General features: G+C 52.6%; 4 protein-coding genes across 4 annotated transcripts; 2 read left to right on the top strand and 2 right to left on the bottom strand.

Moving 5' to 3' along the window:
- Positions 1-2,781: 2,781 nt before the first annotated feature.
- On the top strand, positions 2,782-3,270 carry GUITHDRAFT_75377 (hypothetical protein; the record flags this gene model as incomplete). Its single annotated transcript, XM_005827671.1, has 4 exons — positions 2,782-2,873; positions 2,918-2,983; positions 3,028-3,088; positions 3,199-3,270. The coding sequence occupies 4 exons, from the start codon at positions 2,782-2,784 to the stop codon at positions 3,268-3,270; spliced, it is 291 nt and encodes a 96-aa protein (XP_005827728.1).
- Positions 3,271-3,658: 388 nt separating this feature from the next.
- On the bottom strand, positions 3,659-5,434 carry GUITHDRAFT_164608 (hypothetical protein; the record flags this gene model as incomplete). The annotated part of the gene is made up of 15 exons (XM_005827670.1): positions 5,393-5,434; positions 5,247-5,293; positions 5,160-5,200; positions 5,032-5,109; positions 4,901-4,958; positions 4,798-4,842; positions 4,676-4,749; positions 4,565-4,624; positions 4,416-4,511; positions 4,292-4,363; positions 4,159-4,222; positions 4,049-4,082; positions 3,940-4,000; positions 3,841-3,895; positions 3,659-3,777 (listed from the first exon to the last, which is right to left on the bottom strand). Exons 1-15 carry the CDS (start codon positions 5,419-5,421, stop codon positions 3,659-3,661), a joined length of 933 nt encoding a protein of 310 aa, XP_005827727.1. The 5' UTR covers positions 5,422-5,434.
- An 899-nt stretch (positions 5,435-6,333) lies between these two features.
- Positions 6,334-8,756, top strand: GUITHDRAFT_113276 (hypothetical protein; the record flags this gene model as incomplete). Its single annotated transcript, XM_005827669.1, has 14 exons — positions 6,334-6,341; positions 6,413-6,679; positions 6,726-6,810; positions 6,869-6,926; positions 6,976-7,039; positions 7,097-7,276; positions 7,336-7,466; positions 7,594-7,745; positions 7,791-7,862; positions 7,908-8,005; positions 8,052-8,216; positions 8,262-8,325; positions 8,432-8,595; positions 8,642-8,756. The coding sequence occupies 14 exons, from the start codon at positions 6,334-6,336 to the stop codon at positions 8,754-8,756; spliced, it is 1,623 nt and encodes a 540-aa protein (XP_005827726.1).
- A 789-nt stretch (positions 8,757-9,545) lies between these two features.
- GUITHDRAFT_154069 (hypothetical protein) lies at positions 9,546-9,925 on the bottom strand (the record flags this gene model as incomplete). The annotated part of the gene is made up of 2 exons (XM_005827668.1): positions 9,546-9,778; positions 9,835-9,925. The coding sequence occupies 2 exons, from the start codon at positions 9,923-9,925 to the stop codon at positions 9,546-9,548; spliced, it is 324 nt and encodes a 107-aa protein (XP_005827725.1).
- Between the last annotated feature and the right edge of the window lie 2,185 nt (positions 9,926-12,110).

The following is a 12,110-nucleotide window of genomic DNA, read 5'->3' as shown; positions in this document are numbered from 1 at the left end:
ACGTGCTCGGAAAACCTCAACTTCCACCTAGCAACTCTGCAGGAACATCAGCATCGAAACCAAAGGCTGAAGGTAAGCAGAAGCCTGCTGGCATGGTGAATGGAAAGGAACCCAGCAAACCAGCAGCCAAGAGCAATCCGGTGAACTCATCTTCGAAAAGTTCCCAAAAGGGAAAGAATGCTCGCCATAACACTGAGGATTCGGAAGCTGAGACAGATTCTTCAGACTCCGAACAATCAAGTGACTCAGACGACCAGTCAGACGAGAATGAGTCTGGTTCCGACGAGTCCAGCTCAGACGAGTCCGACGAGTCCAGCTCAGACGAGTCCGACGAGTCCGAGGAGGCCCAACAGGCTGCGAGCACGGCCAAGGTCACGACGACACCAGGGAAAGGCAAGGGCAAGCAGGAGGGACAGGCGACAGGCAGCGGAGGGAAGGCAGGAAGCAAGACGCCGACGAAGACGCCAGCGAAAACCCCGGCAAAGACACCCTCCAAGACAAGCCCGTCCAAGCCCGGGGGGAAGGGTACGGCAGGAATCGTAGAAACCAAAAAGGAGGAGTCCGAGGAGGAGGAGGAGTCCGAGGAGGAGGAGGAGAAGTCCGAGGAGGAGGAGGAGTCCGAGGACGAGGAGAAATCCGAGGAGGAGGAGTCCGAGGAGGAGGAAGAAGAAGAGTCCGACGAGTCCAGCTCAGACGAGTCCGACGAGTCCAGCTCAGACGAGTCCGACGAGTCCAGCTCAGACGAGTCCGACGAGTCCGAGGAGGCCCAACAGGCTGCGAGCACGGCCAAGGTCACGACGACACCAGGGAAAGGCAAGGGCAAGCAGGAGGGACAGGCGACAGGCAGCGGAGGGAAGGCAGGAAGCAAGACGCCGACGAAGACGCCAGCGAAAACCCCGGCAAAGACGCCAACGAAAAGCCCGGCAAAGACACCCTCCAAGACAAGCCCGTCCAAGCCCGGGGGGAAGGGTACGGCAGGAATCGTAGAAACCAAAAAGGAGGAGTCCGAGGAGGAAGAGGAGGAGTCCGAGGAGGAGGAGGAGAAGTCCGAGGAGGAGGAGGAGTCCGAGGACGAGGAGAAATCCGAGGAGGAGGAAGAAGAAGAGTCCGACGAGTCCAGCTCAGACGAGTCCGACGAGTCCGAGGAGGCCCAACAGGCTGCGAGCACGGCCAAGGTCACGACGACACCAGGGAAAGGCAAGGGCAAGCAGGAGGGACAGGCGACAGGCAGCGGAGGGAAGGCAGGAAGCAAGACGCCGACGAAGACGCCAGCGAAAACCCCGGCAAAGACGCCAACGAAAACCCCGGTCAAGAAGGTAGCCAGTGAGGATACAAAAGTAGGAAAAGGTACATTGATTTTTTATGCCTTGCTTTGTTCACCTGATTTCCTGATTCCTGCAGGGGAAGCTTCATCTGATGAATCATCTTCAGGTCGGAAGGTTTTTTTCTCATTCTAAATCTGACTTGATGTAGACTCGTCAGACTCGTCCAGCAGCTCATCTTCTGGATCTTCCTCTGGTACTCTGATTGTCAAACGACCTTCTAATCTCAATAGTGCAAACTGACTCTCTCGTATTGAAAGAATCTTCTACATCCTCCTCCTCCTCCTCCTCATCATCATCATCATCATCATCATCATCATCATCTCAAGAGCGACCGTCTGCATTGGACGCCAAGAAACGAAATCGGCCTGAAGAGCAAGTGGAGCAGCCCGAAGTAGACAACAAGAAGCGGAAGATCGAGGTTCAGGATGTTTAGTTTAAACTTGAACTGACTAGCCCTTCAGACAGTTGGTGGAGAACATAAAGTGTTTGTTGGTGGGCTGTCTTACGATGCAACGGAGGTAAAACTTTCTCCTTGTGTTTGAGAATGTTTGCTATGAATCTGCTGACTCTCACTTCTCCGCCTCAGGACGATGTTCGGAACTTCTTTGCGGACTGTGGCGACATAGTCTCGGTAACGTCGACTCGTTCAGTATAGCAAGGTCACTCGCTCTGCAGCTGCAGCTCGAGACTCGTTCTGATGGAAGGCCCCAAGGGTTCCGCACGACTTGAAAATTTGTGTTACTTGTGACGATGGGCAGGTACGGACATGTCACGTTCGCTACCAAAGAGGCAATGGAGAATGCCGTGAAGAAGAGCGGTCAAGACCTTCTGGGGAGGTGAACTGACTCATTGCAGTCGTCTCAGCCATTGCTGATGACAAGCTACAGGTGGGTGAAGGTCAACGAAGTGAAGAAGTCGCAAGCGCCCTCGGTAACTTCGGAGCAGAACTTGTTCGTAGTGCTCACAGGCTCGTTAGGGATGCGACACGGTCTTCGTTGGGGGCCTTCCCTTTGAGATCGATGAAGCAGCACTGAGGCATCAGACAATTGTCTTGTCCCTCTCGCTCACCCACTGACAGGGAAGTCTTGCATGAGTGCGGAGAGATCGTTGAAATTCGATGGGGAGAGGATAAGGAGACTGTAAATTTAGCCGCCTGCTTCATCTGACTGACAAGTATCCGCAGGGAGACTTCAAAGGCTTCGCTCATGTTCAGTTCAGAAATCCAGACTCAGTCCGATCGGCAGTGGCTCTCTCAGGTGGGTTTCCACCTGATAGTCCAGCTGGTGTGTTGATTTAGCTGTAGGTCAACAGTTTATGGGAAGGAGGCTGCGCGTGGACTACGCGGTATCAAAGACTGCAGGAAGGAGATCGGGACCGGAAAGCCCTTCACATCAAGCAAGAGAATCATTTCAACCCAAGGCAGGCGGTCAACGTGGACGATGTCCGAGTGACTTGGATGCAGGAGAAGCCGCCTGGATGCACGACCGTCTTCTGCGGAAATTTGGCGTTTGATATCGACGAGCAGGCACTTCGAGAGGTCATGGAGCCGTAAGATACGACAAGCTGCTGGGCTCCTGCTGAGCGTCTCGCAGATGCGGAGAGGTCAAGAACATCCGGTTGGCGACGGACAGAGAGACGGGACGCTTCAAAGGCTTCGGGTGAAGGAGGGAGAGGCGGCGACATGTGCTCATTCCAATGGCAGTCACGTCGAGTTCTTTGATACCGAGAGCACAGAGAAGGCTGTGGCACTGGGAGGAACGAAGGTGGGGAGGGATGGAGGAGATGGGGATAATAGAGGAAGAGGAGGGATGGGATGGAGAGGGAGCAGACTATGAGGAGAGGGGTGGAGAAAGGCAGTGAGAGCCTGCGGCAGGTGATGGGTCGCATCCTGAGGGTAGACTATGCGATGGTAAGGGCAGCAGAAGCGATAGATTACAGGCGTTGACGAGAGTGATCAGGAGAAGAAAGACTTCGCGAGCCCTGGACGGTCCAACATGAGCCCAAGGGGAGGAGGGTTCCGCAGTCCCGGCGGGTCCTCGAGGTTTCAAAGCCCTGGGTTTCAGGCGAGAGGCTGAGGAGTCACTGGTTTGCTCTGACTGGGCGACAGGGAGTGAAGACGAAATTCGAGACATAGAGAAAACAGAACGAAGCTACACCATGAACAGCTCAAGCAAACGAGCAGCAAGACTTCACTGAATCTTCTCGAAAAGATTCTCTTCCTCAACCATGAAGTACTGACGCATGTGTCACAAAACAACGCTTTCCTCTGATCTTTCATCACCTGCTTCTTCTTCTTCTTCTTCTTCTTGTCGTCTTCCGCAACACATCCGTGGTCATCGAGAGTCACTGCTGGGCAGACTGCAAACAGTCTTAACGCCTCTTGGCATGTTTCCCGCCCTCGCTACCTTGGGGCCGAGACGGTTGAAACCTTCTTGACCGGCATTGCGTGGGTCTGCGAGAGCTTGTCAGACATCATGTATAGGAGCACAAGGGAGCTTGAGGAGCGTCTACTGACCAAGAGAGATGGTGATCGCCTGGCCCAACACGCTTTGCAGCTGAATAACTTGAGCCTACATGACGTGTCAAGTCGGAGCCGCAAAGTCAGTGACGTCACTTGGTCCGACTGATCGTAGATGTCAGGAAGAGGAAACTGCGCGCGATAGAGTTTGGCCCATCTGATGAGAAAGTTTGAGAGGGTTGAGAGGTGAGGTAGGAAGGATCACTTGAACTCGATGTAAGGCTTGGCTGTCACATTTCCTGTCCAACATATTCACAAATAGCACTGACAAGTTGCGCTGATGGCGAGAGGGAAAAAGAAGTCGAACAAACTGACCTCCCTCGCATTGCGGGAACTTTGAATTTGCGCTCTTGGAGCCGCACTTGATGAAACCGTATGACTGACGCGTCAATGATCAACAAAACCTCAAGAAGATCGATTCCTCTCAAAACAAAAAACAAAGGCTCACCTGGCGAACATACATCGCTAAAGTGCGATAAGGATCATCTTTCAAGTACTTGACGGATTGTGGCAAGTCATGCTGTTGCGATCAAGGTCAAACAAACCTCAACTAAGAATCATATCACGAGTACCACTGTGATGTTGTTGCCCTCATTGTCGTAGAGCCATACTAATTGCCTGGATTGCATCTCATCCCAAAACCCTTGCTCATCATATTTGCTCAAGTCCTGTTGACGGCAGCCGGTCACGTGAGGAATCGAAGGGACATGAGAATTCTTACTTCGTTAATGCACAAGTAGAGCAGTCGGTGTATGTAGGGCTTGTCGTATGGCAAGAAAGACTGATGCAAAGCAATCTGTCACCATACATGTAGGTATACAAACAACCTCACCTGCAGCAAAGCTCTGCTCAAGTGATGATGGTCGGTGATGTAAAGCTTGCCACTGGGTCCGATGACGGTGGGAACTGGAAGGAAGAACGTGATCTTCCTGAGTGATAGATCTTTCTACATACCGGTGTTGGACATGAGATAAGTTCTGAGGCTGCCATCTTTCTCGCCTGACAAGATCAGGCGGGGAGTCAAGGGACAAGCAGGTCACGACGGAATCAGGCAGACCTGCGAGAGCCTCGATCTCTCTCTGAACACATCCGGCATCTACCTCGCCATAGGCAGCCTACAAGTGAAGAGAAGTGTGAATGGAATAGAGCTAAAATTAGTTGAAAATACGATAAGCCGAGGAGGCACACCTGGGTAGGGAAAGCATCCTGAGGGCGAGCAAGGCAAACTGTTCCAATTTTGGGAGGATGTCCCATCATGAACTGAGCCTGGTAATTCTCACCGTGAAACCATGCAAGGCGCGTGTAGGAAGCGAAACCTTGCAGTAGTCAAGCGGGTCTGAGCCATCAAGCTGACTGACTGCCGCACCCTCGTTACGCCGGACTCACTCCATTCGATCCCTCACCGTCAAAGTCGTCGCAGAAATCTGCAGATGCGAGCAGCAAAGTCTGCCTGCAGGTTTGAAGACTGAGACAGGAAACCAACTTGAGGAAGGGAAGACAGAGGAACTAGGACGAGGAGCACTTGCTGCTTTCAGACTGTGAAGCTTACATGAGCAACAACAGCCGCAACCCTGCCATGGCCTTGCACGGGAAGTAAGTAGTAGTTGTAGGGGGGAGGCGTAGCAGAGAGTTTGGGGGATGAGGGCAAATCGATGAGCGGGGATGAGGGTCGAGTGTAAGATTCTCCTACCAGATGGAGAGGAGGGGGTAGTCGATCGCCGTGGGTGGTAGGGGTGATGATGGACCAAGGGCAGGTTACGTGAATGAAGGGGGTATTTACAGTACCAAAAGTGGGTAGGGGTTCGATGAATGAGACTTAAGATCATAGGGGTGGGGTACTACAAGGTACTTCCACGGTTGGGATGATACAGGGGTGGGTTCATGGAGACGGACTTTGCCAACATGGGGGTGGTGTGGAGAAACCTGGTTGAGTCAAGGGTAGGTAGTGGATACATAAAGTGGTGGTGGGGGTTAATAGAAATATTGCTGTATAGGGGGTGGGGTGGGGTGGGTGGGGTGGTAACGTGGTTGGGGTAGCGATCAGGACCCTGCTGGAGATGTCGAGAACGTGAAGCGAAAGCATGGCCAATGAGGGAAGAAATGTCGACGAGCATCGAAAGCGAACAGAGAACATCAGGGAAGAGATGAGAGGAGAGGAAGCAGGTAGCAGGGGAAACGAGAAAGGAGAGGAGATAGCAGAGAAGACAAGTTGAAACATGACATGGGGGGCAAGGGAGATTCCAGTGAAACCCTGAAAGTAGGCGAGAAATCACGTGGAGAGAAATCACGCACGATCGCCAGGAAATGGTGGGCTCTTTTCATTTCAAGTATATGGCGACAGTAGAGAATGGTCAATGAAAAGAGAAATGAGTATGAGCTCTCAAAAGACCAGGATCATGAGAGAATTTCGGTCTAGTCCATACTTCTGCAGAGGCGTTTTCAAGTTAGTGAGAGGGTTTTTGGGTTGCTGAACTAGAAAAGGTGTGGAAAATGGCAGTGTGAAATGTGATTCGATCTTCTTGCGTACTAGTTTTGAGGTTGCTTCACTTCTGGTTTCTGAGATCTTCAGGGACAGGTCGATTTCTTTTCACTCCCCGCAACACAAGCATAGATCAGCTCCTCGAGCTGGTTTGCGCTGCAATTTGGTCAATATTTATCGAAAAGAAGTCGCGCTCAAGGGAACGGCAAATGGAAGCTCCCGTTTGCATCCTGAAGCGAGCAATCCGTCGCTAGCTGAAATTCCAGACAGTTTGCCAAAGAGCAAATGCGTAGAGGAGGACGGTGACGTAGAGGACCCGACGCTGCACGATCAGATCGACGCATGCGGATGGGGACGGTGATGTTTCAAGATGAGACCTTGAGCGGGATGACATGGGCTGCAGATTTCAGCTGATATCTTTGACGGCATTTGTCTTGTTTATTGTTTCGGATGGAATGGAGATGAATATCATCAACCTTGCCTGGAAGGTTCAATCATTGACTGCAGAGTGCTTGCTGGCTCCAAGGAAGAATCACACTTGTGCAGGCACTGCCGAAGGAAGAATGGAAGATGGAGGATAGCTTTCGCTCGCTGCTGATCAGCGGTATGAAGTCGCTTCAATCACTGGAACTTCAAGTTCACAAAATGAGCAGGGCCGAACTTCGGGTTTTTCTTCGGTGCACTGGTGGGTGGGTGGGTCGGCGACATCATAGGGCGGTGAGTGACTTTGTTGTACCGTCCATATGATCTGAGATGTTCTTCCTCGACCTTCAGACTTGCTGTGATTTACATTCACGGAGCCATCTTCGTCCCAATCAGTATCTTGTCAGCCTTTTCACAAGGAAAGTACACCCTGCTCTTTTCAAGATGCCTTGTTGGGTTCTCCATGGGCCTTGTGTTTCCCACAGCTGTCGTACTCATGGCTGAATTCTCTACATCAAAGCAGAGGAGCAGGTGAGAAACAAGTGAAGTCTTTCCGAGGACAACCTCTGATGTGCCATGCTTGACGCAAGATCTGTCCTCGTCATCCCTGCCATCGCGTTTCCGCTAGGATCAACGATTGTTCTGACTTGGGGCATGTTCTTGATGAGCGGATACTCGTGCACCACCAACTGTCCGTGGTGGCGAGGAACTCTCCTTGCAGGTGAGGTCCAGACAATCTTACAAAGATACCAGTCTTGATGCGATGGCGTCCACGAGATGAAAGCATGAAAGCTGCTCATGTGAAGCATCTCTCAACTCCCTACCTGACCAAGTCTTTCTTGCTGCAGGAGTGTTGCCGGATATCATTGGACTGATTCTCGTCTACTACTTTGTGCCTGAGTCGCCGTTCTTCCTCTTGTACAAGGGAAGGACAGACGAGCTGCACAAAGTGCTGAACTACATCGCCTTCACCAATCAAGCCAGCGACAAGTTGATCAAAGTACCTCGACCTCATCTTTTAGCTCTGCGTGATGTTGGTGCAAAGGGGGGAAGGGTGAAGAAGATCGAGAGCGCCGGCGACAAGTCTGATTCTTCAAAGTCGTCATGGAGGAAGCAGGTGAAACGTCTCTCAACCTCAGAGGCCCCTGAACTTCGTTTAAAGATTCGTGACATAACTTCGGAGCCTTTGCGTGGAATCATCATATGCTTGGTCTGTGTCTGGAGCTTCTTGGCGTTCGGCATGTTTGGACATGTTTACATGTGAGGCTGCCTCTACCATTTGCTGGCAGGGTCTGAACATTCCCAGGTATCCCATTTTGCTGGAGCACCAAGTCTTCAAGTACCTGTCTTCGACTCACTTTCTCCCTCCTCACTCTCTCGTAAGGCTCGACGCGTGGTGGAGGTTCGCGCTCATGCTCACTCTCACTCTCGCGGAGTTTCCGACTGTTCTCGTGTCGATGACTCTTGTCAAGTGAGCTTCTTGATTGACGGCTAGGAGGAGTTGACGATGGGGCAGGCATAAGTCTTTCGGCCGGCGCTACGCTATCATGACCATGGCGTTCATAGCTGCTTGTATCGCGGTCTCGAACATCCTCTTGCTCAATCATGGCCTCGCCTTGTTTCACTCTGGCAACATGGCACGTCTTCTATCAGCCCACTGCTCCTGACTGCTGACTTGAAGTGCAGATCCTGTGTGTTTGTCTGAAGGCCTCTTACCAGCTGATGTACGTGTATGCTCCCTCCATCCTCCCTACCTCCCACAGAAACCAAGGCATGGCCATCGGCAACGGCATCTCAAAGCTCGTCGGTCTATCTGCAGCCTTCGTGATCGTCACCATCATCACAGTCTGGTGAGAGCTCCTCTTGCGCTTGCTCGAGGCTCACAGGAGCACTCAGGGAGGGCTGGGCCTTCATTGCAATCGCCTGTGCTTTATCGCTCGCGCTGTTCGTTCTGTCCCTGTCCCCGGACGCAGGAGATGTTCTCATGGATACGATCGAGTCAAACGCGTAGCTTGTTCATGCTCTCCGATACTTGTTTCCACATCTTGACAATCTCTTCAGTAAATTCAAGTTCCCCAGGGCTTAGTCCCAAGTTTGTCACAGTGCTGTTTCAACCACAAGGCCATGTCCGAGGAAGGACACAAACGCGCTGAGACGTTTAGCCAACATGAAAAAGAACCTTCGATAGCATGCGGCCAAAGCAGTCCGACCGTCATGCACGCGCGGCAGTTCTCGGTGATCTTGGGCCTATGTCAACACATACTCCTCTGTATAGCAAAGATTATTCTTTCAGTGTGGCACCATGATGGCCCAAAGATGTTGAGCCTCTTTCCAGAAGATGACGCTGGAGATCAAGCACGCCATGTGCACGCTGTATAAGGCAATTCCTTTTGCTCTCTCTTTGTTTCTAAGCACTGTCTCAGTAACGGCAGTGTGATCGGGGCTTCTGAGCCAGGTGATGAACAGCTCAGCCTAGATTCAGATCGATTCAATGATTGCCCGTGGCCGCCCGATGCCACTGGGCCCCGGGGCGGGCTGCAGTGCCCGGGCCCGACCCCGGGTCCGGCTGCAGTGCCCGACCCCGGCTGCCGCTGCCGGCACGGCCCCAGGGCCCGGCGCTGGGTTCAACCCGTTTCTCTTTATTGACTGAAAAAGAAGGACAAACCGGAGCAAACAAAGGAGGGGGAGGATAGAGCCAACAAACCCGCCTCAATAAAATACTAGGAAACGAAGGAGGCAGCGAAAACCGGCACTCCAACCACGTAAGCGACGGCATGCACGACAAGCAGGGGAACAAGGATCAGGACAAAGAGCAGTAGCGCAAGGCCCCTGCGAGGAGGACGGCAAGACCCATGCGAGAGCGATACAGTGCCGAAACACCGGGCGAGCACGCAAACTTGCGATGAAAGCCAGGGTCCCCATACACCGCCTCCTGAGCGCATCCATCCCACTCCGCTGTCAGCGTAGCTCCATGGTGATCCGCCAGGTACCAGAGAAACCGCAAAGCGTCAGCATGAAGAAGACCATCCGTACCTGCAGTGAACTTCAGAAGGGAAGAAAGGCCTTCGGCGGGTGATGGGTGCCATAACTTGCACGATGATCGGAAATCTTCTGTTGGGCGGGGCCGGAGAGAGCAGAAAGTCCGACGGGGCTGCCGCTGCTGTTGTAGGGATGTGTCATCGTGAAGTCCAGAACCAGCCCATTCCAGGCCCCCGTTTCAGTGGACGGTGGTATGAGTGGGGATGTGGAGGAGAGGATGTAACTTTGTTGGTATGAGTGGGGATGGGGCTCTATTTCGAAAGGCCATGTCGAAGCGACGTCATCGGAAGTTGATAGCAGATGGAGGGAGAGCTCAGAAGGGGTGGGAGAGAAAGAGAGATGGAAGGGAGATAGAGAGATGGAAGAGAGATGGAAGAGAGATGGAAGGGAGAGAGATAGAGGGAGAGAGATAGAGGGAGAGAGATAGATAGAAGATAGAGGGAGGTAGCGGGTAGACAGAAAGTGAGAAAGAGAAAGAGCTCATAGCAGTGAGATAGAGAGTGCTCAGAAAGGGACGGGAGGAGATAGAGATGCGCAGGCAGGCAGGCAGGCAGGTTGGCAGGACGAGGAGACAAGGTGTGGGTGAGGAGGATGAGAAACAGAGTGAGAGAGATGGGGATAATGCAGGGCGTGTGGAAAGCGACGTGATATATATGAGGGCGAGAAGGAAGGGAGATGGAGACAGAGAGAAAGCTCGGGATGACAATGGAAGTAGAAGCAGTGTGCAAAAGGAGAGGAACAGAGGGAGAGAATTTCGGTGGTACACGATCAGATCACAGAAGTATACAAATGAACAAAACAAAGGTTGTCTCCTTTCTTGACAGGAGAAAGTGAATGTGATTGTGTGAGTGAACGTGATAACACTTACGGGATGGGGAAAAGAGTTGTGAAAGGAACTTTACACTGTATTCGTTCAACTTCATTACATTCATTGGAAGAGATGGTTTGGATGAGTTAGAAATGTCGCTTCATTGCAGAGAAATATTCTGGTCATTTGTTGAGTTCTGTTAGTTTGTTTCGATCTGTCACCAGCAAATACCTGAGCAATATTCCTTTCTGCCCCTAATCTGCTCGTCTTGACCTGCTTGCTGCAGATGTTCGCACAGTGCTTCACCACTATTCTTGCTTCTGCTCCCATCTCCTCCAAGCAGGCGGTGGGTCTCGCGCGAGGGTGGAGGGCTTCACTGACGTGGCTGCTGCAGGCCAAGATCGCGTCCCTCGACGAGGCTGGCTTCTACGATCCTTTCTCCGCTGAGAAGGCGCGCCAGGGAGCTGACAAGATGAACAACATCATCGCCATGTACACCCGATAAGCGCAGCGCTCTCACCGCATGCTGGATCAAGTAAACTCAGTACTTTCTCTTCGCGATGCCGGCCCCGTTATCTCCTCTCCTTGGTTGTCAGCTGGTGAAACACTGCTTGCACCCTCGTGAGCCTCGACCGCCTCGCAGGTGCAGCAGGGCAGATGATCGGGCCCTTGGCCTTCTTCCCCTCGGATTGTTCGTTCTCGTCGTGCCCTGGCTTGCGAACTCTGTCCTGCGCTTCCTGCTCCTCCTCCCACTTGTTCACGTTGTGGAGGGCGTAGAGGTTCGGGTTCATCTCCATGATCCACTTGGGGTCGATCTGCAAGCACATGACGGGAAAGAATCGGAGAAAAGTCACTAACCGAAGTAACAAGGTTCATGTAAGGCCGGGAGGTGAAGATGATGTCGTTGTAGATGACATACTGCAAGGAGAACCCAACCCCTTGCAGCCCGCTCTGAGAGTCGCTGTAAGGTGACGAGACGGAAGCAGGGAGGGCGTTACCTGCGGATGTATGTATGCGAGGAGGCCGGAGGTCACACACTGAAAGGAGCAAACGAAACGATTCCCTTTCCTCCTGCCGCTATCGAGCACGGGATCGCTCCTGTCCGCTTTCATCCTGTCGAAAGAATACTGAGAAAGAGGAGGAGGAGAAGGAGGGGGGTAGGGAAACAATAGAGGAGTGCAAGGACCTGAAGAAAGGATGGTCTGCATGCTTGTTGCTCGACTCGATCTCTTCCATGGACGGGTCCATGACCTTCATGCTATGAAACGTGAAGGGGCGGCGTGGCGATCAAACTCATACCGAGCAAAGTTGAGAGGGAAAGCACTGCAGAGAGCCTTCTTGATCGACTGGGAGGAGGTCAGGAGGAGGAGGAGGTGAACGTCTTTGTCTTACTCCCTGGACGTCCTCGCTCCTCCCTGGTGGTTTCCCCATGGCCACCCTCTGGCAGATTGTGCGCAGCTGATTCTCGATATTGGCTGCCTGCTCAGACTCTCACTTGCTAGTGCTGGCGGGGTCCGG

The sequence above is a fragment of the Guillardia theta genome (assembly GCF_000315625.1).
Source record: "Guillardia theta CCMP2712 unplaced genomic scaffold GUITHscaffold_65, whole genome shotgun sequence".
NCBI classification, from domain to species: Eukaryota; class Cryptophyceae; order Pyrenomonadales; family Geminigeraceae; genus Guillardia; species Guillardia theta.
The sequence above is the reverse complement of the archived record's forward strand: the minus strand, read 5'-3'. Positions and strand labels throughout refer to the sequence as shown.